Below are 27506 nucleotides of genomic sequence, written 5' to 3'. Positions count from 1 at the left end.
TTTCAAATATAATGGCTGAGATTGCAAGATTTCAACATTTCACGAAATAGAGGTTTTCACCTGTTGTGCCGCCGTTCCAAAGGTGTACAATCCTCGTACAAAGAGACGATACACATGTGCAACCTTGCGTGTCCTATATACAAGAATGGTGAAGGACGAACCAAAAATAGGGAAGATGTAACTAGCGACTCTCCCAACAATCTCATGGTGAGTCAGTTGAAAGTGATCTTACATACAACCATAGGTGAAGTATTCAGAGGTCTTCTGAGTGTAACTGGCCGTAGAACTAGCGGCTCTCACAACAATCAAGTGGGTGGGTGCCCTAAAGGTTGTGAGAGATTGAGGTGTAGATTTAGATGGCGCAACATCGTGTGCAATCTGAGACTCTCTCGCTCTTAGATCTGCAAATTAACCTGAATAAGCGAGGACTACCATCTTCAGCAACACCATCAATCACCCTTGTCTTTAAAATGGAAAAAAGAAACATCTACAATTATCACTCCAGTAAAGCATTGCAGATCCTAAAGCCCACAAGCGCTACAGGAACCATCACATATGAAAATTGGAAAGTGCTTGCTTCTGATTCCCATCGAACTCTGGAAATCCAGAGAACCTGCTTCACTACTATTGGTCGCTAAGAGTGAAGGATGTATGGGGCATCGCACCACGCAGGGGCAAGGCGATGGGCAAATGACCACCAACAACTCATCGGCAAGTACCCCGACCCTCCCTAAGTGATGTTTCAAGGGTTGGCTGACCTCCCTAAGCACCTCCTTGGCCAACAGATGCAAGATCATATGGTGAAATTGCTAGATCTTTGGAAGAAGATGTAGGCCACAAGCAACAAAACAGAAAAAAAAAGGACGAAAAATCCATGTCTCAGTATGGCTGCTCACTAACAAAAAAGCGCCTACTAGAGATGATTTGCTGAGAAGGAGAAACGTGGATGATCCTGCTTCATTTTTGTTTCGAGCCACAAACTGTATTTGTTTTTTCTGTGGTGTTTGTGGGCTATTCATTCTGGAAACTCTTGCATCTTTTCTTTCTCCATTGATGCTTGTTTTGAATCTTTTGGTAGATGTTGGATTAGGTCATGTACAAAGGTGCTGAGTCACTCATCCATAAGAGGTGGTTTTGCTGAGTTGGAGAAAAAAATGTTAAGGAGAGACAGAGACATAGAGATAGAGTGTAATATGTGTGTAGTTTTACTAGCAACCTGTTTATAGACAAACTATTTAGTCAGGACGACAATGGGCAGGTATGGATGGGTCGACCACATCCATATCCATCCCCAAATCCATTATCCATCCACGAAAATATCCATGGGTGCAAAACAATATCCACATCCATATCCACGTGTTTCCGGGTATCCATGAATTATCAATATCCACGCAATCTACATCATAAAAGAGGGAAGGAATTGGGGGAACCAGGAGGGGATCGAGTCTCAGGGTCAGGGCGGCGGCTCGTGGGGTTGGACTGATGGAGTGAGGGATAGGGGAGTGAGTTAGGGTTAGGGTTGAGGGGGAAGGGGACTATTTATATGACTCATATAGCTAAATAATGGACCCACATGTCAATAATTTATTTTTTTATTAAATATCGGGTATCCATAGATATACATGAATCAAACGTGATATCCGTGCCTGCTCCACAAGTTGGCGGGTATTCATTTGCGGATATCCATGAAGCGAGAACCCGCTACATATGCGCGATCCATGCTGTATATCCACATTTTGAGTATCCATTGCCATCATGACTATCTAGCATTGTAAGTATGTTGTCTGTATTTTACGGTAGAGACTTTTTGGACCGCACATCCCATTGTATATAGTTAACGTATCCGGTGAAAACCGTATTCAGTGTAAACTTGCAAACTATTCTCGTAGATCATTCGATAAAAAACGCACGGCTCAGATCAAAAGTGAAAATCTCAACAACCACTTAAACTCAATTGCAATGGGTTACGTGCAAAAGTTTGTTTAAGTGGATGGTAGGATTTCCATCTTTGATCTGAGCCGTACGTTTTTATCCAATGACCTACGAGGATAGTTTTCAAATTTGTACCGAATGAAAGTTTTCACCGGATACGTCGAAATGCAGTGCACAATATGGTCTCTCGTACTGAATTGTGGATTCCGCGCACTCTGTCGAAACACATTGTATGTTCACAGGAATTTTTTACTGGACAGGAAATTTGGGACATCACCATCACTCGAAGTCGCCGCTTGAAACCACTCTGCAAAACCTCCCAGTTGCCTTTGATAGACCAAAAACTCATTTGGCCGATGGAACACGAAGAGTCGAAGAGGGGATGAGCTACTGCGCATTGGTTGGCCGTTGCCGCAAAATTGCTGATTTTTAGATGACCCATGACACAGAACAGCCATCCACCGTCCATACGGCCCTCCCCGCCGGAAGCAACGATCCAACGGCCAGGCAAGAGAGACCCCGCTAGGTCCCACCCGCCAGTCACCCGAACCCTCTCACCATAACCACGCAGCCCTTCACCCTAAAACCCTAATAAACCCCTTCGCCCTCTCCTCATCGCCGCCTCCCGCGCCGAAACCCTCCCGCCGCCACTCCTCTCTCTCTCTCTCTCTCCCAAAACACCCTTCGCCACCATGCGGCCCCCGAGAGGCGGCGGCGGTTTCCGCGGGCGCGGCGGGGACCGGGGAGGCCGAGGCGGCCGCTTCGGCGGCGGCGGCGGCGGCAGGGGTGGCCGCTTCGGCGGAGGCGGTGGCGGGTTCCGCGACGAGGGCCCTCCCTCCGAGGTCGTCGGTGCGTGGTTTTCTCCCAGACCCTGAGTATCACATCCTTCTGTGCCCTCGTCGTGAGATTACGGTGAGTTTGATGTGTGTTTTCGCTGTTTTGTTGTTTCGGTGCGCAGAGGTGTCGACGTTCCTGCACGCGTGCGAGGGGGACGCGGTGACGAAGCTGACGAACGAGAAGGTGCCCTACTTCAACGCGCCCATCTACCTCCAGAACAAGACCCAGATCGGCAAGGTCGACGAGATCTTCGGCCCCATCAATGAATCAGTGAGCGCTTCTGCCTCTCCAAATCTAAATAATTGTCTTGGTTACAATGATGGGCGCCCATGACGATATAATTGTGGACTTTAGAGCCAGGTTTAGTTGCCATCTGAGTGATTTCCTTCTGTCGGACTTTGCTTGGATTGGTTTGTTGGAGCTAGCAATTTATCTCATGAATCTGAAGACATTTGAGTTCTTTTGAGCTAAGTTTGGCGGATAGGTTGTCCATTCACAGTTGAAAATGTTGTGGTGGAAGCATGGCACTGCTATTTAAACTTGTTCCATAATAAGGTGCAACTTTTCATATATTTAAACTTGTTCCATAATAAGGTGCAACTTTTCATATGTCGGATGGTTTTTTCTTTTGAGAAACTGTCTGATGGTTTGTTGGTACCTCCAGTATTGGGTTCTGAGCTCAGAATTTTCGCTTCTGAATTTGTGACATATTTGTGCTGCATATCTTATAAGTTTGCAATCTCTGTGCCTCTGTAGTATTTCTCGGTCAAGATGTTTGAAGGGGTCATTGCAACATCTTACAAAGAAGGTGACAAGTTCTTCATTGACCCCATGAAGCTGCTGCCTCTCTCACGCTTCCTGCCTCAGCCAAAGTATGACTTTGATCTAACTGTTACCTTATCTCTTGCCCATTTTTTCCTTGTCAGTCTTGAAATCAGAATCTATTTAAATGTCTTCATCCATAAACTTGCTGGAGTTCTTGGTGAGTTGTTAAGGTTCAACTGGCCACTTCTGTGAAACTTGGTTAAACATCCAGGCAATCTTTTGAGTAGCTGGTATCTGTCTGAAGGGCTTCTCTTGTTCGTCATTCCTCACCTGGATGTTAAAAATAACATTTGACGACAGCCTTAATAAGCTAAGAATGCTGCTGATAGCTTATTATGTGATAGTAGGTATGCGTTGAAAAATGTACTGCAGAACAGTTCAGCTTATGTTGAATTTTCATTTTTATGAACTTCACATATTTAAGAAACTTCCTGCAAGTCTACAAATAATGTGGGAAAAGGCATATGAGAAATCAAACAAAACATTCACTATTTGTCCTAGTTACGATATGTAAGCACTGTAAATTGATCATGTTTATCTTTGTGTTATGCAGGGGCTCGACTCAAGGAGGTCCTCGAGGTGGTGGTCGCGGTGGAAGAGGTGGTGCTCGTGGCGGCCGTGGTGGATTCCGTGGTGGAAGAGGGGCACCAAGGGGTCGTGGTGGACCTCCCAGGGGTGGAGGACGTGGTGGATTCAGAGGACGAGGCAGATACTAGGGCCTTTTTATTAGTTTGATGTTTGTTTAAACATCATGGAAACTTGTGTTCTTGTAACCTATGTCAAGTTAGCTACTGGCACTCTACAGTTTCTATGTGGAAGTCGAATTCTCTGTCAGGACAAAGTCTTTCAGTCTTTGTATCTCTTGCTAAGTTATGCATTCATGGTTAGTTCATTTCCAGTTGAACCTTGTATGGAAGTGGCGTATTTCATAAATGAAATGATTAAAATACCATACTTTAATTATCCAAGCTTGATCAATCTGGAGCTTCAGCTGTGTGTCTTCTTGCAGCATCAGGCTGTAAGTGCGTTCAGAACCTGTAGTATTTAGCATGAACTTCGCTGAGCCTGGTTTTGTTCCGTTATTTTTGATAGTGGAGCCCTTTTTGCCGCATCAGGCTGTAAGTGCGTTCAGAACCTGTAGTATTTAGCATTAAGTTGGCTGAGCCTGGGTTTGTTCCGTTATCTTTGATACTGGAGCCCAAGCCAGTGTTGGTCGAATGAAAGAAAAAGTTTTGGAGCTTACACTACTGATGTAAATATTAGAATTTGATATCTGTGCACTGCTGCTTTCAAATATGGTTACAAAGTTTTCAGCTTCTAGAGAACACAATCTAGAGTACCCAGACAACCAGTTATTACAAAATGTTAATGACAAACCATATTCTGACAGATACAGCGAAGACTGATTACTAATCCAAGTACCCAACAATACAACTCACAGTTATTAATTCTACATGCGTAAATATACTAAAATGCCTTCCTTTTCCCCAAAATTCTCCAGATACAAAAGGTCCTCTTTCACAGCATTATACATTCAGTGCTGTTCGTGATACAAGTGGCTTGAACTGTCCCGATCCTGTTACAATCGCCGAATGAAGGTTACAGCACAACAACTCGGTGTTGCTTGTTCTTCAGGTATGTTTTTGATAAAACCCTTTTCCCATACATGTGGCTTTGCATTGCTGCAGCGTGTGGTCTAATAGCTTCGACGAAGGCTGTGTGTAGCGTACCCTGCAAATTAAACATCCTCGATGAGAATTTACACATGCATCTATTTTGGCTGGGGTGCAGCAATGGATTTACCTTGCAATGTTCAAGAGCTGTTTGAATCACAAAATTGCCAAACTGATCCACCATGATATGCGGCAACTTGGGATCATTCATAAGTTCACCAATGATTCTGTCACGCTTGTGCTGCGGTGCTTGCCTTAGACAGTTTTCGACCACATGGCTACCACACTTCTGCATTGATAAATACCCAAAGTGACCCTCCAGCTCATCTACTATTTTGCAAGTCGCCCAACCAATGTTGTGATTGAGGATAGACTGAATGACATAGTTCCTGGAAGAAATTAACTCATATTATAATATCCAAAAGGCATGTTGCAATATTTATTCAGCCTAGTTAGGGATAACCATTGAAAAGGAGAAAAAGATGCCATACCCAAACTGATCGTCTGAAAGAGTAAGGGCACTTGATATAATGTTGCTCAACAAGCTGTATTTCTGCTCATCATTTGAATGTTCAATGCATTTTTGAATGATACAACAGCCTTGTTGATGTGTTGCTAGTTCAAGGTAATGCAATGTGGCCGCATCAAGAAGAAACTGCAACAATTATAAAGCATCCACGAGTCAGAGTAAAAAAGGGATGACAAGAAGTTATATGCATCACAAAGAATCAATGCCGAATGAAATATGCTTTAATCCTGAAGGGTATTTAGCTATGACCATGCAAAATAGAACATTACCAAGAAAAGACTAAGAAAAGAAAACGAGTACAAATGGTGCCAATTTATTTTATTGACCCCTGGTTGATGCAAGCAATATTTGTACACATAATTGTTTAATACAACCAACATAAATTCATAAAGTGTAGTGCAAAAATACCCTAATTAAATCGGATGCTTAGCAGTCACTTACCACTTTGGACTCCGGTAACAGTTTCTGCAGGCACCGGTTTGCCACATGACTGCCATTAGGATCTAGCATCAAATGCATTGCTCCAGGACTCAATGCAGACACAACCTTCGAAACTTGATCTGGACTGTTTATAGTTTCTATGATCTTTTGCACGGCACGAGTCCTGAACATGTTTTTCCTAAAAGATAAGAAATAGAAGCAATACTATTAAAGATAAAACAAATGATCAGATCATTGCTCATACCCATGCATGTTGCAAGAAACTGCAATAAGCTGTCCAGGCATTTTAGTAACTTCACATAATATGCGCATCCGTTGATCCTCGCTGCACCCTTCAAGCAGCTTCTGCACTAAATAGTTGCCAAATGGATCTACCATAAGGTCACCAATATGATCAATTATTTCACCAAAGACTTTTTCAACATCCTCTTGACTGCCTTGAGCAAATACTTTTTGCAGAAAACGGCAGCCATTTTGATCCTTAGCCAACATATAGATTCTTCCAGCAACTTCATCAACTGAATTATAATTCGGCTCACGGGATTGCATCACCAAGGACAGAAACTCGGAGTGCAGCCTATCGAGGCGTGAAGAATCATTACTCTGATTATCAAGATGGTTATGTTCATTACTAAATCTTCGATCCCTACCAATGCAACCATTCATGGAAGGAGCAAACTTGGTACTTCTTGCTGAAGTTACCCCATCAGACCTCATCAAGACCTTTTCTGGATAACTTGCAGCGCTGAGATCATCTGAGATCTGATCTTCAGAGAAACCATTAGACAAAGAATTCAATGCATATGGATGGGAAAATTTGTCATCTTGCTGACTGAAATCGCCACTGTCACATGAACTGTCAGCATACAATGTACCTGGGAAACTGTTCACATATGTGTTATGCAGCTGGTTATTTCTCTTGAGAAAAGCAGCACCATTACTGTAAGGATCATCATTACCCATTCCCAGTCGATGAGTATTAGGTGTTCCAATATGTGATGCGCCATTTGCAGATGTGCAAACTGCAGCCTGGCGATGTCTCCTACTTCGACGAACATCTGACCTGGCAACCTGTTCCAATTGTGGGTAAACATAATGTGGTGGTATAGTGGGGTATGTTTGTTCTTCCATACCATGATGCGACATGAAGTTTGAACCAAACTGCTGACCATAAGGTGCATATATCTTAGATTGCCTGTCAATATAAAACTGCTGCTCGATGGGTGAAGCTGACAAAGCTGGTGGCTGGTAACGAGGACGGAAGACCCTGTCCAGATTTTCCATCTGGGAGTTTGTTGGAAAATACCCAAAGTGCAGTGGATATCTGTGAGCTTGTTCTTGGTGTTCAAGAGTTAGTTGGTTTGGTTTCTGATTGACATGTTCAGCACTGAACTGCAGAGGCACCAAATCATCTTGAACAATTGCTGGCACAATCGGCAGGTTCAATGTAACATTCGGAGGCGTAAGCCCAGATGGATAGTACCCACTTACCGGCACAAAATTTGTAGGGGTTGTAGGAGAATCAGTTGTGTGATCCATGAAGCTCATGTCCCCAAAAGCTGAAGCCAACGACTGCTCGTCGGGTAGACTGTCACTATGAGAGAACCCCACAGCACTTCGATTGCTTCCGATCGTCGAAGTGTCATACATCGTGAATGGTGAAGAAGGCAGTGGCCTTCTCATCTTCAGAGAGGCTCTCCCTGCCTCTGAAGTACCACCCCCCATACAGTGGAGCTCCATGTCACCAGCATTACCCAATGCAGCACCAGGAGTCCCGTCAACAAAAGCTCCAAACTTGCAACCATCCTGATTACTCTGTGAATCCTCCATGTCAGGAACAGGATGATCTGTGAAACACTGAGCACGGTGAGGGCTAGTGCCAACTCAATCACACAATGCAGGCAGATGCTCTGGTCCTGCAACACCAGGAATTCCATGTTACAGTCAGGGGTCATGAAATCAATGTGGAACATGATTAAAGCGAAGGCAAAACCTACACAGGAACAGAACAAAGGGCACTACACGAGACTAAGTTTTGTGCAGACCAAAATAACAAAAGATTTAGAAGAACACTGGAAATCAAGACAGGATTTATTAAATTCTGAAACAAGTATTCTGCAGATCGCCAGATAGGAACATAATATTGGTAATTGAACAGAAGAAATAAGGCCAAACTTTGATCCCCACACCCCCACAAAGATGCCCCCAAGCAATGCACATAGAAACCAGCATTACAACTAAGTAGGAAAATAAATCAAAATAATCCTTAATTTCATCACCGAATGGTCCAAGTTCATGACCAGATTACGCAGAAATCACTAAACTTCCCAGCAAATGCAGGGTAATCGGGCACTGACAACCATCCATCGCCCCATCTTCTCAAACCCCAAGCGCGATTAAGATCGCAAAAACCCCAGAAAAACCCCCCGATCACCACGGAAACAGGGCGCAATCCCCACCAAGAACACGGAACGATGGAAACCTACCTCAAATAACCCAATCCTGAGAAGAAACCAGCCGGCGAAATCGATCTAAACAGCCCAGTAATTCGATCTAAACTAATCGACGAATCCCCAAGAGAGGCGAACAAAATTACCAGTGAAGAAGCCACTACCAGGGGTCCAGGGGTCGACCTTACGGAGGGGATTCGCGATGGAGAATTCCAGAAATCGTGGGAGGATTGGGTTGAAACAACCAGCCGTGAAGGATCGGGTGGGGGGGAATCGGAGATATCTGGAGATTTTATTGGGAGGCTTGGGTGGGAAGGAGATGAAAAGAGGGGCGTTTCTGCTGGTGCATTTCCTTGGACTCTTTGCTCTCCTTCAACTCTGCCCCCCTTCTCTCTCTCTCCCCTTTCCAAAAACAAACACATGGACTCTTCTCTCCCTGGCCTCTCTCTTTAGTCCTTGTGTGGCCTTGTGTGGATGGAAGTGAGAGAAACAGGGGCAGAGAGAGAGTGTGTGTGGGCCCACACACCCATCCATGCATGCATAGATGGAGTGAGGGTGATTTGATTTTGTTTTTGTTTTCTCCTTGTTGTTTAGGATTTCTTTGCAAGGAAGTCTTGCAGTTTTTGGTTTAAGATTAGGTGTGTACATTACACATTGCTTATGGCATCTATTAAAATGGTAGCGAGAGCAGTTTCTCATGCTCTCCACGTCACTTAAAGATGATAATCATCTGCGGAGTCGGGCCTCGGGCAGCCCGAGGCACATAATTTTTCCTCGTTAAATTTGCTGATTTTAAGATTTGGCTTGGGTTTTGCTCGGTAATTTTTATGATTTAAAACAATGGCCTATGGTTAATCCTGACTCCGACATTGTTGACAGTCAAACATGTTCCCAGGAGAAAGAAGCGGCATACAAATGTTATCATTAGAGTCATCTTTAACGAAAAGTTTTGAGATGAATAAATAATAATACAGAGTAATAAATTTAATAAATAATCATTAAAAAATATAAATAAAAACGTGATTCGGGGTCATTATTTGGTATGATAGAGAAAATGGTCTATCTCTCCCTCTGACGTGATATGATTAACTCTTGACTAAAAGGATGGTCAATCTACCTCAAATGAAATCATCTTGGTTGATAAATGGACGCTAACAAAGTTTGTACTACACATGTGACATGCCAATATAAATATTATCACGTTTGGATACTCGCAAAGTTTCGAAATGATGATGTTGTGATCAACTAATCATAGTTCTCAGTAGAATTAATTGTATTAAAAACGAAAAGAAAATTAAAGAAGAGAAGATACTTTAGAGGTACATCCTCTTTGTGGCCCAGATGCATTATCGTTTGGCAGAATATATATAACCTGATGCCAATATTCTGATATGCACTTAGCTTGACTTCACCACAGATCTATATTTATCATTGACTTGCTCTGATTCGATCAATGCAATGCGGCGTGTGCTTTTGGACTACCACCCCACCAGGCCACCAGTAGTACAAAAGGGTTTGTTTCAAGCCTTGCACGGCACAGCTAAACAACTGCATCAAAATGGAAAGGATTGATTACCTAGATTGAAAAGTTATACTGCCTCCTATAAAGATTGGCATGGTTTTGAACAACCTTTAGTCCAAAATTGTGCCAATCTTTATGAAATGGAGGAAGTAGTTTTTAAAGTGCCAAGTGTCGGGTCCCTATAACCAGGGTTAACAAAAGAAACATCAGAGTCTTTTTGTTCATCTTGTTTTTTCAGGGGAGTTCTTTTTGTTCAACTGAAAATGCATTTATAAGTTGGTCCTTTGACCAGTCAGCCATAACTCAAAAGTACGCACATTCCCTCCCTTCCCTCAAAAAAAGCATGCACATGAATATGACAAAGGAAGTGTCCATGAAGCTTCCGACCCTCCCAACGATGGTAGCTTACCCCCATGAAATGAAATGAATGAAGCCCATTACTGCGGTGAAAGAAAAGAGAGCAAAGCAGGGGCAGATCACATCATCACCCCACACCAAGGTAGGTTGGCCCAGATTTAGTCGGCCTGCTTCACTACTCACAACTGACTTCTAATTAACCCCATTGCTCCCACAGAATCACCTTGGAGATTGCCCCTGCTGCTCTTCAGAGCGCTCTGGTGCATTTGGCACAAATTCCTCGGAGAACTAGTTCCAGCAGCGTGGCTTCGGGGAAACTTCTGTATTCTAAATAAGCGGCATTCGAGCGTGTGAGCACGAAAGCTCCATGATATTCCTGCGTTCCAAAAATAGCCATAGGTCCTCGTGGAGGAAAGCTCAAACACTGCTCCATGTCACGGCCTCTCTTCACTGCATTTCCTCCTCTTGTTGATGCACTCGGTCCAGTCGTTGGGTCGTGCAGCTACTCTGAATTTTTGCTGATTTGGTGATAGTGTAAGTGCCTTCGTAGCTTCACGTCGCACTGAGGCGATGGCAAAGTTGATTTTTTTTTTTGCTGCCGGGGAACCAAAACAGCACTTTGTTTCTGACGGTATGTTAGGGCCAGACGGCCAGTAAAAGAACCCTCGCCACAATTCATCGAATGTGTCAACTTTTTAAAAAAAAAAAACACAGTACAGACACAGACGCTCACAAATACGAACGGACATCCTACCGTTATGAACACCTTCGAAAGACTGGTCCGGCACATCATCTTGAAATTGATGAAGTCACCACAGACGCCTCGTAGTTGACGAATACGTCATTCCCACTGAAAACACAACGCCGGTTATGTCCTGAAATAAATGCAGGAAAATGCAAGCATCCACATCAAGTCATATACCAACCACCTGAGTTAGGCTCAGTTCGTAACGTGTCAACCTTTTTAAGTCTTGGTTTGCAAAGAACCGTTGTTTCTAGTCATATTTGATCCATTTTTCTAATGCCATTTGTGCTACTCTGAACTAGAGTCTAGAAAGACGCGGGCACCATCTATTGTTAATAAGGGCATCTCCAACGGTGGTTGATACTAATTTTACTCTCTTTTTTAATATGTTTTTTATTTTTTTATTCCTTTTTCTTTTCGATGGACCCATATGTTATCTTCTTTTCTTTCTTGGACCCGTCTAGATGATGTTACTTTTTCAATTAAGCACTACTTGCCTGTTATATTCATCTCCTCCACATTGGTCGGTATCTTCTTGGTACCCGAATAGCAACCATTGTTGGAGATGCCCTAAGTGGACCAATTAATATGAGTAACAAATTTTGGCTAGAGATACCATAAAAATAGTCTAAGTCTCAAATTACTTCTCCGCCTTTTTTTTTAATAAAATGTTATATATAGATTACCAGCGAACTACGGACAGCTTTGATGACAAGTATGTGCACTCTGGTGGAAACACTTGATCCCATATCAGGCAATGTCGACGCACGACTGAGTCGTGCCCTTGTTGAAAATGGCAGCTCAAAGCTTGACTTCGGGATTGAAAACTCCAGGTTCAATCTAAGGTTGGATTCGTCGTCATCGGCAGATGTGCTGCGTTTCTTTTTGAAGGCTTTGCCTAAGAGTTGTGTTTCTTTTCGTTTTGTTTCGGCATGTACCATAAGGTTAGTGGTAATTTGGAGGAGGCACCATTCTTTTCTTTTGGATCGACTTTGTTATGGATGTGCGCATCAGTCGATGCAGAGGCTGGTGGTTGTCTTCCTTTTTGGAAAAAGGCGAACTACTTAAAGTTTATCAGGTGTAAAGAAAAATGTGTGGAGGACAAGTTTTTAATTAGACAAAGAATATGAGCGACCTCGCCCGTTCCTCCGCTGCGTGCCTCGCTGCGCTGCCGCTGCGTCCCGACACCGCTGCAGCACTGCACACCTCGCCGCCACCATTGCGACCCCCGCCTGCTTCCTCCACTCTGCTGCAACCACCGTCGCTACGGCCCTTTCTCCGCAGGAGCTACTGCCTGCCCATGTCGTCCCCGTGCTCGCCGATGTCGGAAAACGAAGAGGTAAATGCAGTTAACTATTTTTGATGCTGCAAACTGAGTTTCTGTATGCTACGAGTATATGTTTGTTTTGCTACGAATACGGACTCATTATGCTATGTGGGTTGTGACAGGATTTGCTTTGATGCTGCAAATGCTGCATGCAAAATTTGTAATGTTGTGATGAACTTTAGGACCAATGTTGCAAATTGAACAAAAATGTTGCAGGCAGGATTTTGATGCTACAATGATCAGACAAATGAAATCTATACTTTTAAGCGGATTCACTTGGGAGGCGACGGTCTGGTGCAATTTTACATTCTAAGAGAGCACTTACACAGTTATATTTATTTTTCTTGGTCCTTACATTACATGGACTAAGGCCTTTCACGGTGCGGCTGGTTCATAATACATCTATCAACCCAAGTTTGCTCCAGTGCTATGGTTCTCCTCCATCTCTTCTAGTGGGACCTGCCCCTATTAAAAGAAAGGAAAGAAACCCTCATGGCAGGGTTGCATGCTCTCCATTCATTGCGTTGCGATCTCTTTTTTCCTTTTCCCTTTGTTTAATAGTTTGCACCGGTTCATATACATGCACCGATCCTTCAATTTCTAAAGTTTGCTCCACCACCACAGTTTGATACACCGATGTAAAACTCTTCCACATAAGCTTTATAAACCGGTGAAATGCAACACTGGAGAAGGCCTAATAAGGAAAAAATATTTATTTATTTAAGTTCATTCTTTCATCCTTTGTGATCCCATTATCTCACGATGAGGATGATACTTCGACAATAACCTCTGTTCCAACAAGGCAAGCCCGCTTGTCCATGGTACCAAAACAAGCTGCTAAATTCAGCTTTCGCATTTATCCATACGGGCGACACGTCACACGGTCACGCCTCACCGCGTCGTCTCTTGCACGTACGATTCGGTCTCCTCTTCCGGGGCCAGTCGTCGTCGGCTTGCGCGGGTCAGCCACTCCGGGGCTTTTTTTTGCCGATTTGGTGATAGCATCAGAGCACACCCAGCTTTGCATTTGTCACAGTCACACGTCGGGATGAAACGACGGGAAAACTGATTCCTTTCTTCATGCTTAAGACCATTGCGTCGGGAATTCGAGAACCTGTTAAGGCGCATTGCACTTTGTTTTGAACAGATCGTACCATGTTGATCCTGACAAATGTTTCCCCGTGTTGATTGATCCTGCTTAATTATCGGTTGTTGTACGGAGTACTACTACAGTACTTGTTTCTCTTCACAGTCGTGGAGGCTATATGCAGACCTTTGGAGAGAAAAAACTGTCAAATGACAAAGTGAGGCCCTCTCTTCTCATCTCCAGATCTCCGCCCCTCGAACATTTGGAAACAGAGAGATATCTTGTGGCAAATTAGAGGAGCTGTATTTGGTGATTTCTCGATGCTTGAGCGCCTCAGCGCAGCGTCTCTTGCACGTACGCACCATAAACGTGCCACGATTCGGCGTCCTATTCCGTGGTCCGTCGTGGGCTTCTGCGGTCAGCCACTCCGAGTTTATGCCGATTTGGGAAAGCATAAATCGCTTTGCATTATACTCCCTACTCTATAAACCACTTTTGATCCGAACCATCCCAACTCTATAAATCACTTTTGATCCGAACCATCCCAACTCTATAAATCACTCTGCATTTATCACACGTCGCAATGAAGGACGACAAAGCTGATTGATTCGACCATGCATCGAAATACTCCCTTCTTTTCAAGAACAATGGCATTTACGTTTTTCGAGGTTGAACTTTGATCAACGATTAGACCAATAATATGTAGATTATATGTTACAAAGTTTATATCGTTGGAAACTTTTTTCAAATACAAATACAATGATATAATTTTTATAGCACATAACTCTCAAATCATTAGTCTAATTGTTGGTCAAAATAAATTTTGTGCGTGCCATTGTTTGTGAAAAGAAGAGAGTATTCCAGAATGAATAATCACAATGAGGCAAGCAACGGCCTTGGCGTCAACATTTGCACATTGCATCGACGAGCCTCCATGCCTCCATTGCATCTTGCATGTACAGCGCGGGGTGGGGAATAGGGATCCGAAAACCCCAAGAAACAGGGTGGGTTTGGAGGAAGGAAGAAATTTGAAAAAACCTAGCTAAGAGCCGAAATCTTTTTCATTTTCTTTATCCAAGAGCACCTGAGCTTCAAAGCGTCAACGCACCATCCAAACACCGTGGAAGGAGGTAGAACCTTATTGTCGAAAACATTTAGATTCCGAGTTAGCCAAATGTTCCAGAGGAGATTAACCAGGACATTATCCCAAGCATGTTGCTTCTAGGATAGAAGATTTAACTTGTAGGGATTCAACAGATCATTAACATATCGAAGTCCGGATATGTCAGCGTCTTCCACTCATTCGCCAAGCTCTTCTCCAAGGTTCTTGCCTGTCGCCCTGCGCCGCTCATGCGGGAGCTCATCTCGCCCACGCAAAGCGCCTTCCTCAAGTCATGCTACATCCACGATAACTTCCTGTTTATTTGGAACATCGCTCGCGATGTTAAAGCTCGATTTCACCAAAGCTTTTGATTCGGTGTCTTGGGAGTACCTTCTTGAGCTCCTCTTATGCCTTGGTTTTTCGGCATGTTGGCATGATTGGATCTCTTTGCTTCTCTCCTCCACGTCCTCCTTGGTGTTGGTTAATGGTTCGGTTGGCGAGGCCATCCTTCACCGTCGAGGACTTCGGCAGGGAGACCCCGTGTCTCTGCTCCTCTTCATCCTCGCCATTGACCCCCTACAACGGGTCCTCTTTCGTGTTATGGAGCTTGGTGGCCTTTCTCCACTGCCCTTGCGGGAGACTTCCATGCGCACCAGTCTGTATGCCGATGATGCCATCATCTTCCTCAACCCGGTGCGAGTTGACCTGCGTTTTGTTCTGGACTTGCTCGATGAGTTCGGCATCACCACAGGCCTACGCATCAACATCGGCAAGCGCACCGTGTCCCCGATCCGCCGCGACGGCATCCCTCGACAATGTTCTCCTGCCTTTTTGTCGGGGGGATGACCCCGGATAGGGTCAAGACGACACACATTAGCCGAAATGACGAAGGCAAAGCCGGCACAAGCATGTGCGCTGGCATCCTTAAGCCAAACTAATACAAGGCCGGCATACCACGTATATGCCGGCACCTCTATCTTGTCTTATGTGATTGCATGATAAGCACAAGTACTCCGATCTCGGCTGGCGCCCAGATGTGCCAACGGTCTTGTCCTTATCACATGGCGCAAAGTAAAACAACGTCCTCTTTATCACAGGAAAGTAGTCGTTGCTTACGTCTCAGTGTCAGGCGACTGCACAAAGAAGCACCGAAAGAGAATCGGTGACGGAAGCTGGCGCGAGGTCTCTGTACGTGTTGCCGGGCTCCAGGAAAAGTAAAGCTGCTTTGTTCCCTGCCGTGCGCTCCAAAGGGAACCGAAGGACGTGCCTGGTGGGGCCCGTAGAAGATAACGTTAGCTTTTGGTCCACATGTCAGTGTGACATGGGCGGTACATAAATAGGAGCACTACCCCTCCCAGGGAAAGGGGCTTCACTTAGTCATCTAGGGTTTTCCCCTTCTTCTTCTTCTTCTTCTTCTTTCTCAAGAAAACTGCTCAAGGAGCACCATTGTAGATCTTGGTATCTTGGCAAATACAACCAAGCAGGAGGAGGAGTATTACCTCAACAAGAGGGCTCCGAACCTGGGTAAATTGTGTGTGTGTTCTTGTGTTCGTGCGTGGTTATCATCACGTTCTCCCTCCTCCGGGTTCTCCTTCGTCCATCGATCCCAACATAAGCCATCGTATGGCATCTGCTGTGACACCACCACGACAGTTGGCGCCCACCGTGGGGGCAGCAGCGGCGCTGGCTGGAGTTTTCATCCGGACGGGAAGCTTCCTTGTCACCGGAGAGCGCGTGGTCTCCGGTTTAGTCCAGAGATTCGGCTCTCTGGGCTTCATCGACAACAACACCGGCTGCTTCAACAACGCACCGCTTTCCTGCGCCGGCCGTTTCATCAACTTCGGCATGCATGAGGTTTATGTAGCCACTGACAATACATGCAGGTACCCCGAGCAGGTGGTGGTGGCCGAAGATCCCCCCGCGGTCTGCACGGTTCGCGGCCGGCATGTTGACTGCCCCGCTGACCGTGTGGAGGTCATGGTGACGGCTCACGGCGGTGATGCTGGCAAGGACGTTGCCGAGAGTGGCGCGCTCCCAAGCAAATCCGGCAGAACAGCAAAGTTCCCCATGGAGAAGCCGGAGAACATAGCTGCTCAAACCGGCACATCAGCCCTACCACCGAAGCCAACTCAGCTCCAGGCCGCCATCGAACTGCTGACCACGCCGATGGCGTCAAACGCTAACCCGGCCCAGCTGCAGGCTGAGTTGGAGTTGGAGCGCCAGAAACTGCTGCAAGAAGCTGTCGACGTGGCTCGGCTTGATATTTCGCTCCGTGAGTATAACAAAGCCCATGGTCTCAATTCTATCGCATTGACTAACCCTAGCCGAGTTGGAGAAGTGCGTAACCGTGGCAGGAACCTGAATGCTGAGATAGCTAGAGATGGCAGGGGGATGCCCGCGGTGTCGGCAAGTTTTGCTTCGGCACTGAAGCCGAAATACAATACCCCTGTCAAGAATCTCAGGGCCGCTGAGGCTGTAGCAAGAGTTGCCAAATCTCACGGGAGAGGGCGCTCCGACTGCAACAGTTATGCGTGAAAGAGTTGCTCCGCACAGCTAATGAGCAGAATGAGGCATACATGAGGATGCACGGCAAGCACGGTGCATCTCAAGTTATTCACTCGGCCGCGGGTGCTGATGGCCGGTTTGATAAACAAGCCTCCTCGCTTGATGGAAAAAGAGACAAGAGTGTCAACTCAGGCCGAGATAAGCGACTAGAGCGTTATGATCCGGCCCTGGCCGAGAAGCAAATGGTCAGGAGAGTCGATGACAGTCAGAGTGATCTCCGTCTCGGCAACAATCGCCGAGACTAGCAAGAGCGTCACTCGGGCTGGTCATGGGCACCAACCTCAGGGTCCGGCACCCAATACTGCTGCAGGACAGCAGGGTGTCGGGCGCAACCCCCTGTATCGAGGTGAAGATCGACGACAAGATCGTTATGATGACGGGTACTCGGCCATGGGTGATGAAGGTTATCTCAGGCGAGAACGTGATAATCTCGGCCCGCTCGTAGCCCGAGTAGGAAACAGGCAAGTGTCGCCGCTGGATGCCCGACATCGGCTCGATAAAATCTATCTATTGGAGCTTTTGGAAGAACAAGGCCCTCCAGGACCGCATTGTTTCGCGCACCGGATCATGAGGGAGACACCAGCCCAGGGTTTCCAGCTACCCAGGGGCACGAGAACGTATGACGGCAGCACTAAGCCGGAAGATTGGCTAGAAGACTATGTCACTGCAGTGCATGTGGCAGGCGGCAATCGCAGATGGGCAGTATGTTATGTACCCCAAATGCTGGTAGGGCCGGCCAGGATCTAGCTGAACAATTTGCCGGAAGGCAGCATCAATTGCTAAATAGACTTTGAAGAAGCTTTTGTCAGCAATTTCACCAACACTTACAAGAGGCCTAATCGCCCTCAGCAGCTGTCCATGTGCAAGCAAAGGGACAACGAGACTGACCGGGGTTACCTGACAAGATGGAACAACCTCCGCAACTCCTGTGAAGGGATAGTGGAGTCGCAGGCCATATCGTGGTTTGCTCAAGGATGCCGGCATGGCAGCATGTTATGGCAGAAGCTGCAAAGAGAAATGCCGGCCACTCTGTCTGAAATGATCAAGATCGCCGTGACCCGACTCCGCCATCACTGATGCCGACAGAACCACAAAGAGAGCAGCCGACATACAATCCTGCCGGTGCATTCCGGAGCAATGATCATCAAGATCACCGCAACAAGAGAAGGGACGACATGCCGGATTACCGGTATGGGCCAGCCCATGTCGCCGCAATTCAGGATCAACCTGACGCCAGTTTTAGCCAAAGTCAGAAGACTGGAAATCAGAAGTGGGCCAAGAAGAGAGAGCAAAAGAAGCCTTGGCAAGATAAGCAGAAGTACACGTTTGAGATGATGCTGGATCAGCCTTGTCGCTTTCACACGACTAACCCCAGCAAACCGGCGAATCACACAACTCGGCAATGCAGCTGGATGCAGCGGGCCAAGAAAGGTGAGGCAAGTCGGCTGCCCCCTCCTCCGGCGCTCACAGGCGCTAACGCCCAAATTTAGGGACCCCCTCCGGCAAACAATGCTGTCAACTAGGTGGAAGACCAAGGTATCCCGAAACATGCCGGAAGAAATGAGTACAAGGAGCATCACCAGAGCTACATGATTTTTTATCACGGAGCCGACTGACAAGCAGAGTCAGCGCAGGCGGGAGATGGAGGTCAATGCTGTTATGCCGGCGGTGCCGAAATTTATGTACTGGTCGGAACAGGAGCTCAACTGGAGCCGGCCAGATCATCCCAAAGTTATGCCAAACCCTGGTGGTTATGCTCTGGTGGTTGACCCGACGCTCATTGGGCTTGACATTAACGTCAAGTTCACTCGGGTTCTCATTGACAATGGGAGCAGCATAAACATCATGTACCGGGACACGATACTCAAACTCGGCATTACTGATAACATGCTTGAGCCTAGCCGGACTACCTTTCATGGTATCGTGCCGGGAGTATCTTGTGCCCCGGTAGGCAAGATCCGAGTTGACGTCTTATTCGGCACCAGAAAGAACTGTCGAACCGAGAACTTGGTGTTCGAAGTGGTGGACCTCAGCGGTCCGTACTATGCGCTGCTTGGTAGACCGGCATTGGCCAAATTCATGGCGACAACCCACATTGGCTATCTGAAGATGAAGATGCCGGGACCGAACGGTACCATAACCATTACTGGCAACTACAAGCGTTCGATGGAGTGCGCAGTGGGAGGGTCTGCTTTGGCCGAGTCACTCGTTATCGCTGGTGAGAAGAAGAAGTTGCAAGAAGTTGTTGCGTTGGCTCAGTCGGCACATATTGGCCTGCCGGTTATGACCAAACCCCATGGAAGCATGGCTTTTCAGGCAGCCAAGGAGACGAGGAAGATCCCGGTCGACAGTGAGTTTCTGGACCGCACTGTTATCATTGGTGCCGGCCTGAGTGCGAAATAGGAAGACGAGCTCACCAGCTTCCTCCGTGAGAATCGGGACATCTTCGCATTGTTAAATCAAGACCTGCCGGGTGTGCCGAGGGAGTTGGCTAAGCACTCATTACATGTCAGGCCAGACGCAAGATCGGTGAAGCAGCCTCTTCGACGCTTCGCCGACGACAGAAGGAAAATCATACCGGAAGAGATATCCTGGCTTCTAGCTGCGGGCTTTATCATGGAAGTGTTGCATCCCGACTGGCTGGTAAACCCGGTCATGGTCGAGAAGAAGAAAGACGATCCGACTGCTGCCAAAGTGTGGCGCATGTGCATCGACTACACCGGCCTGAACAAGGCATGTCCCAAAGATCCTTTCCCATTACCTCGGATCGATCAGGTGATCGACTCCACTGTCGGGTGTGAGTTGCTGTCTTTTGTAGACGCATACTCTGGTTTTCACCAGATACCACTAAACCCTAATAATCAAATAAAGACATCATTTATCACCTCGTTCGGGGCTTATTGCTATTGCACTATGCCGTTTGGTTTGAGAAATGTAGGGGCTACTTATCAAAGGTGCATGCAGAAATGCTTGCACGATCAACTTGGTAAGAATGTCCAGGTATATGTCGATGATATCGTCATAAAAAACAAAGAAAGTGTCACACTGCTGGATGATATCATGGAAACGTTTGCAAATCTGAGGAGATTCCGAATGAAGTTAAACCTGGCCAAATGCACATTCGGTGTGCTAGCAGGAAAGCTACTCGGGTTCCTGATATCGAGCCGAGGTATAGAAACAAAACATGTGAAAATTGCCGCCATAGAGAGGATGAAACTGCCGAAATGTCTTAAAGATGTGCAGAAATTCACCGGATGCTTAGCATCACTAAGTAGTTTTGTTAGTCGGCTGGGTGAAAAGTCAATGCCCTTATACCAACTGATGAAGAAAACTGACAACTTTGTGTGGACGCAACAGGCAGAAGTGGCATTTCAAGAGCTGAAGAAGATGATTGCTACGGCGCCGATATTAGCCTCGCCAATGGAGAAAGAGCCGATGTTGTTGTATATAGCAGCAACAAACCGAGTCGTCAGCGTCGTCATACTGGTGGAAAGAGATGAAGACGACAAGTCGGTGCAGAGGCCGGTATATTACCTGAGTGAGGTGTTATCGTCGTTTAAGCAGAATTATCCCCATTACCAGAAGATGGCATACGACGTTTATATGGCGGCGAAAAAGTTGAAGCATTATTTCGACGCACATCAGATCCGGGTTATATGTGAAGTGCCCGTCTCGGAAATCATGAGTAATAAAGATGCAAGCGGCCGGATAGCCAAATGGGCTATTGAGTTAGCACCCTACATGCTGCAGTACGACAGACGAGACGCCGTAAAATCTCAAGCTCTGGCGGATTTGTTGGTAGATTGGGCCGAGATGGAATATGAACCACCACCACCCAAAACCAGCTACTGGAAGATGCATTTTGACGGCTGCAAAATGAAAAGTGGGCTTGGTGCCGGCATAGTTCTGACTTCGCCTAAACGCGACCAACTTAGATATGTGTTCAAATTCATTTTGCAGCGTCCAACAATGTCGCTGAGTATCAGGAACTTGTTCACAGACTGAAGATGGCAAAAGAGATGGAGTTCGCCGGATTCAATGCTTTGGTGATTCCGACTTAGTGGTCCAGGAAGCCTCTGGCAATTGGGATGCTTTGGATGCCAATATGGCGCTGTACCGCTTTCATGTTCAGAAGATTAGTGGCCACTTCGAAGGGTGCGAATTTCATCATATACCACGGGCGGAGAACGAGGCAGCCGACACTCTGTCGAAGCTCGGCTCAACGCGACAGGCCATCCCAGCTGGTGTGGCATTGGAACATTTACGCAAGCCATCCATCAATCCGTCATCCGAATCAGAGTCAATATTTATCCCGGTGAGCTCAGAAGATGGTGTTACTCCAATGGACATTGACAACGGTAGTGGTTCTTGTAACCCGGGGACTGAGCGCCCCAACTTGACTGAAGCAATAGCCGTTGAACCGATGGAGATAGATGAACCAGTTTTTGCCACTCATCCTGTGCCGGCTTGGGCACAACCGATAATGTCCTACCTAAAAGATGGGAATCTCCCGGAAGAGGAAGTGTCGGCAAGGCAAATTCAAAGAAGGACGAAGGCGTATACTATCATCAATGGCGAACTCTACAAGAGAAGTGTTACTAACGTCTTGCAACGATGCGTTGAGCCAGCAGAGGGGCAAGAGATACTCCGGGATATTCACCAAGGAGAGTGCGATCATCATGCCTCTTCAAGAACATTCCAGCATGGTTTCTACTTGCCGAGTGCGCTACAGGAAGCAGAGGAGATGGTCCGGAAATGCAACGGTTGCCAGAGATATGCCAGCAAGATTCACATGCCGGCATCTGAGCTCAAGACTATTCCAATCACCTGGCCGTTCGCTGTTTGGTGTTTGGACATGGTGGGACCCTTCAAGCGGGCGCGAGGAGGTATGACACATATCTTGGTCATGGTTGACAAGTTCACCAAGTGGATCGAAGTAAAGCCGATATGGAAGTGTGACGGCAAGACCGCGGTGTCATTTCTGAAAGATATCATCTTGAGGTACGGTTACCCGCACAGCGTCATCACGGATAACGGCACAAACTTCGCGGAGGGACCTTTCGCGCGATTTTGCACGGAAAAGAAAATCCGGCTGGATATCGCCTCCGTGGCACATCCTCAGTCCAATGGACAAGTTGAGAGAGCAACGCAGCATGGTTCTAGCCGACATAAAATCTCAGCTGATTGAGCCATTAGAACGCACTCCAGGATGCTAGTTAGACGAACTCCCAGCTGTGCTATGGAGTCTCAGGACGACTCCAAATCGCTCTACAGGCTACACGTCATTCTTCGTCGTATATGGGGCGGAAGCTGTCTTACCAGCCGGCATTGAACATGACTCTCCGCGAGTGACCATGTATACGGAGGCTGAGGTAAAAGAGGCTCGAGAAAATGATGTCGACTTGGTCGAAGAAGCATGGGAATTGGCTCTATCTCGGTCGGCCATCTATCACAGCCGGAAGGTAAACCCGCGAGTATTCCGGGAAGGAGACCTGGTGCTCCGACTTGTGCAGCGCAGAGCCGGCATGCATAAACTGTCACCCTCATGGGAAGGACCTTTCATTGTGAGTAAAGCGCTACACAATGATTTCTACTATCTTATAGATGCGCAGGATCCCGAAGCGAACAAGATGGATCGGTCAGGCGAGGAGACCAAGAGGCCATGAAATGTAGCTTTGCTTCATCCGTTCTATACTTGAGAGATTAGTATTTGTGTCGTTTTTCATTATGTTGAATATTTTGAGACAATGAAATTATCCGTCGGGTTCTCAAAAGGAACTCGGGGACCCCCATGCTGTTTAAGTGTTATCTTGCATTTATCATTTTGTATGTCGGCATGGCTTAGTTGTGTAATCTTATGTCGGTTTAGTAGTGTGTCGGTATTGAAAATCACCTCTATGACTTCGCTGTTGTCCGCAACCCGGCTTCATGACAAGCTAGAGATTGGGTACGAGATTGCTGGACACATGAAAAACGATTGCGGAAACAAACAAAGGAGCGAGCCGAGATGAGTGTTGTTTTACTTAATCTGGCATTTCATTCCTATCTCGGACATTTCCAAGCGAGTTCGTTGAGTTTAATTTTTTGAAAGGGCTGTTGTATGACTTCGCGATTCATACGTCGAACGCCAACAAGGCAGACAAAGAACTGAAGTCATAAAATTTCACCAACAGAAAAATAGACTCGAGGACTCGGTTGGGAACTCGATGGTTAAAAGACTTAAGAAAATTAAAAATATTATGCTTCACAACCAAAAGTATCTCGAACTGTTTACATATGCACCCGACATCCCGGGGTTCTGATAAGCTTTAAAGTGTTTTTTCTAACATGACTAAGAAAAAACAGAAGGATTGTTGGCGCCGGTACACGGAGCGTCCGTCGCAGTGGAAGCCGACTCGACGACAATCTCTTCGTCGACTTCTTCCTCGTCTTCCTCGGCCGCCTCCTCGTCCCCATCGGCTATCGTACCCTCCACAAACTTATGCACATGGGCCTATTGAATGAAGAAATAAGCTCGCTCCTGACGCTTCGCGATCAGCTCCAGGTCCGAGAGGAAGGGGAAGCCGACACGCATCGACTGCAGCACGTCAAGGTTGATGCTGTCGTACCAAGAAAGTACGAACGACAAAGCCTCGTCGGTCCCGACACGAGTGGCCGACTCCCGCCACTTGTTCAGCCGGTCTTCCACTCCCAGCAGATGCTTCACGAGCTTCGGGATGCCAGTCGGAGCCTCTTCTCCCGGCCACAAAGCTCGGAAGGCGCGAATGCCGGCGTTAAGCATGTTGACCCCGAAGGATTTCAGGGGCTTAACGCGGCTCGCGATGTTGACAAGGTAGTCCTTCAGGTCATACTCTGAAGGTACTGCCCTGGCTGGATCCCTTCTCCGCGTGCTTTGATCACGGCAGCCTGGGCAGTCTCGGTAGAATGCGGGAAAATTTCTGATAAAGACAAAAAGGAAGTCATTAGTCTCGGCACCCTATTGCTGTTTTCGGCCAAATGATCAAAGGAAAAAGATTTGGACAAGAGCAGCTTACTGGTCAGCATCGCGTCTATCCTAATAAGATCACGCCTGCACACACTGAGCAGGCGGGCTCTCTCGGCTTTCCCCTCCTCAACAGAAGTGGCACGGGTCTTGGCCTGGGCGACAAGATCCTTGCATTTCTGCGCTTCGCCTTCGAGGCGGATCTTCTCGTCGGCTTGGGTAGACAGAGCCGAGGTAAGTTTAACTACCTCGCCCTTGTGCGCCTCCGCCTAAGCCTCGAGCTGCACCCTTAGCCGGGTCTTCTCATCTGTTTGGAAGATGTGAGTTACGAAAGCCCAAGTTTAAAATGGATGAAACCCGAGATAAGGGTAAAGTTTTACCTTGCACTTCCATGATGCGTTTCAAGAGTTCTGCCACTTGAGCGTCATCCCCGGCTGTGGATGAGAGCACGTATCAGTTTTCACAATACATTAATACTCGGACATAGTTTCTATGTCTGCGAAAATGTATTACCCTCATTTTGGTGCTCTGCCACCAAAGCCTTGTGCTCCGCCGCCAGCTTCTTATGCTTCACCAGCAGGACCTTGAAGGTGGCGGTGCGCTTATTAATGCAAGACTGCAAAAATGGTAATCCATAGTAAAATTCTATTCTAAACTCGGCCTGAATCTTGGGGAATAGCGTTTGAAGTTTTCTAAGATAAGCTTCAGGCCGACTAATTCTTACTCGCCCTAAACCTCGGGGACTAGCAGTATGGATATTAGAATTAGAGTAAAAAACTTCAAAGAATTTCGAAGGATTTCTTCATACCTCAGTAGCGCGGCTGGACTCAAACAAGGCGACCCTTGCCTGGAACATCCGGGCCGACACGGACTCCGGAGTCGCCCCCACAAGTGCCGGCCCACCAGAGGGCTCTGCCGTGCTGTCTGCATGGTGCTGGAGTTCACCTCATAGCTATCGGCGCTGTTCCAGTCCATCACGAACTGGCCTAGCGACCCCTAGCGATGCCTGCTCGCCGTCTTAAGGGTAACCCCCTGGTTACCCCGGACGGACTGCGAGCTGTAGGAACTGGGAGACGCTTGACCCACCGGCTGTGGTGGCGGCGATGGTGGTGTGGACGTCGTCTGCGGTCCTTGGGGTCCTTGGGCTTGTGTCGCCGGCTGTTGAGGAGCCTCCGTGGCTTGCGGTTGAGTTTGCGTCTCAGCCGCTGCCGATGAAGGAGCAGCTCCGGCTGCAGAAGTCCCGGCCACAGATGTCCTGGCTTGGGCGACGCTCGAAGCGTCGATGCTCGGGCCGACATCCCGGACGGGGGATGTCGGATCAGCGGCGGTCTCGGCCTCTCCCGTGGCCTGAGTTGCAGGATCGGCACGCGGAGATGGGGCAGCCGGGATCTCAGACTGAGACTGAGTAGCCGTCGGAGCCTCCCTGCAGGAAGGAGAGTTGGTTATTTTCATGATGGTTAAGAAGGAAACCCACATCAAGGATTGAGATGCTGTAAGCCTTACCAAACGACCATGGGCTTCGGCTTTGGTTGCCGCCCAGCGGTTTTCTTCCGCTTCACTGTCCTCGGAAGATCCTTCTCGGCGATGCGCTTTTCACAGGCCGGCGCAGCAGCAGCTGCCAGACCCGACGCCACAGCATCGGTGGGATCGTCCGAATCAGCTGCTCCCGGATTAAGGCAAGCGTGAGTATTTTTATAATAAGTGTTCTAATAACAATGAGAGGATGTCGAAAGTCATTACCTTGGGTGCGACTGGGGCCGGCATGAGCGATCGGCTTGTGATCCTCCGAGCCAGGATCTTCATGGTCGAAAGTCAGGCGCTCGCTCCCAAAGCGCTTGTCCGGGGAATTCCCGTCTTCATTGCGCCGAAGGGTAAACCTCTGCACAAAGAAATCAAGTTGTGCCGAGATAAGTAATTATCACATGAAAGCCGGCATAACCGTCATGTTGGATGAGAATAGAAAACATATACAAACAAAAACTTACTGGGGGCAGACGGTGCTTCCGGCTAAATGCCGGCATACCCCAGACCCAGTGGTCGGCCAAGCTCGTCTTCGCGATCGCCTTAACTCGGTGCCGAACTTCGAGCTTGTCTAGCTGGACAGTTGACACCCGGTTAGGGTTGAACTGGCCGCTATAGAAGCACATCTTATGTGTCCTGCGTTGGAGCGGGCTCAACCGACGGTACACGAAGGTCGCCAGCAGATCGTCAGCCGTCATCCCGTTCGCCTTGAGCTCGAGGATGCCGGCATGAACTTCATTGATCTCGGGAAGACTATCCTTCGGATCATACTTCCAGTTCTTCTTCCTCCTCCGGAGGGCCGACTACAAATCCCGGCAAGTTGATCTTGTCGGTGTCGGAGGAGTTCTTGACGTAGAAGAAAGTCTTGAGTCATTTCTTGCAGGACTCAAGACCCTGGATCCGAGGGAAGGCTGAACCTCGGCGGGGTATAACTGTAGCGGCGCCGCATTGAGTCATGGGCTTAGCGGCGCCAGGATTGTCTCTGTCGGGAAGGACTTGGGGCCGGAACATGAATTACTTGGCCCACAAGTCAATAGAAAGCCAGAGGCCGAGATAAGCCTCACAGCAAGTGACAAACACCGAAAGAGTAAGGATGGCGTTTGTCGAAAGGTGGTGCGGCAGAAGGCCAAAGAAATCTAGGAATTTCCTAGTGAAATCGTTGGCCGGTAAAGCAAACCCTCGTTCAAAATGAGCAAGAAAAACAACATGCTCACCGAGTTCGGGCGTCGGCACGACCTCGTCTCCGGGGATCCGGCACTCCACCTCCTCCGGGATCCGACGGGTGCGGTGGAGCCACTCGATGTCCGCCGGCGAAACGTCAGACCCTTCCCAGCCAGCTCGCTCCGAGCCCGTCTCCTCCTCGGTGTGCTGAGCAGCGGGGTCGACGGCGGCGGCATCACGAGAGGAGGACGCCATTGCTCGAACTGGATCTAGGTTTAGGGTTTCTGGTGAGGAGACGGTGGCACAAGGCGCGAGCGGGCAAGAAAGCGACGGCGGAGAGCTAAGCGAGCACGCGCGATGATGTGGCGGCGAGCTCGATTGCTGGGAGCTAGGAAGCACGGCGGCAGAAGAGGTCAGAGCTAGCGGCAATGGCAGAGCGCGCTCGGAGCA

The 27506-nt window shown here is 47.6% G+C and overlaps 2 protein-coding genes across 6 annotated transcripts; one reads left to right on the top strand and one right to left on the bottom strand.

Moving 5' to 3' along the window:
• The first annotated feature begins 2527 nt into the window (after positions 1–2527).
• Positions 2528–4557, top strand: LOC100830464 (putative H/ACA ribonucleoprotein complex subunit 1-like protein 1). The gene is made up of 4 exons (XM_003577380.4): positions 2528–2781; positions 2891–3039; positions 3526–3641; positions 4148–4557. Exons 1-4 carry the CDS (start codon positions 2625–2627, stop codon positions 4308–4310), a joined length of 585 nt encoding a protein of 194 aa, XP_003577428.1. The 5' UTR covers positions 2528–2624; the 3' UTR covers positions 4311–4557.
• A 290-nt stretch (positions 4558–4847) lies between these two features.
• LOC100833609 (pumilio homolog 12) lies at positions 4848–9099 on the bottom strand. Of its 5 annotated transcripts, XM_024462864.1 has the most exons (7): positions 8834–9099; positions 7729–8153; positions 6482–7629; positions 6238–6400; positions 5759–5922; positions 5398–5656; positions 4848–5325 (listed from the first exon to the last, which is right to left on the bottom strand). In XM_024462864.1, the coding sequence occupies exons 2-7, from the start codon at positions 8065–8067 to the stop codon at positions 5194–5196; spliced, it is 2205 nt and encodes a 734-aa protein (XP_024318632.1). In that variant the 5' UTR covers positions 8068–8153; positions 8834–9099; the 3' UTR covers positions 4848–5193. The 5 variants fall into 5 exon arrangements, with proteins under 5 accessions (XP_024318632.1, XP_003575930.1, XP_024318631.1 ...); XM_003575882.4 differs by having other exon boundaries at positions 6482–8153; XM_024462863.1 differs by having other exon boundaries at positions 6482–8084.
• Positions 9100–27506: the final 18407 nt, after the last annotated feature.

The sequence above is a fragment of the Brachypodium distachyon genome, chromosome 4, assembly GCF_000005505.3.
Source record: "Brachypodium distachyon strain Bd21 chromosome 4, Brachypodium_distachyon_v3.0, whole genome shotgun sequence".
NCBI lineage: Eukaryota > Viridiplantae > Streptophyta > Magnoliopsida > Poales > Poaceae > Brachypodium > Brachypodium distachyon.
The sequence above is the reverse complement of the archived record's forward strand: the minus strand, read 5'-3'. Positions and strand labels throughout refer to the sequence as shown.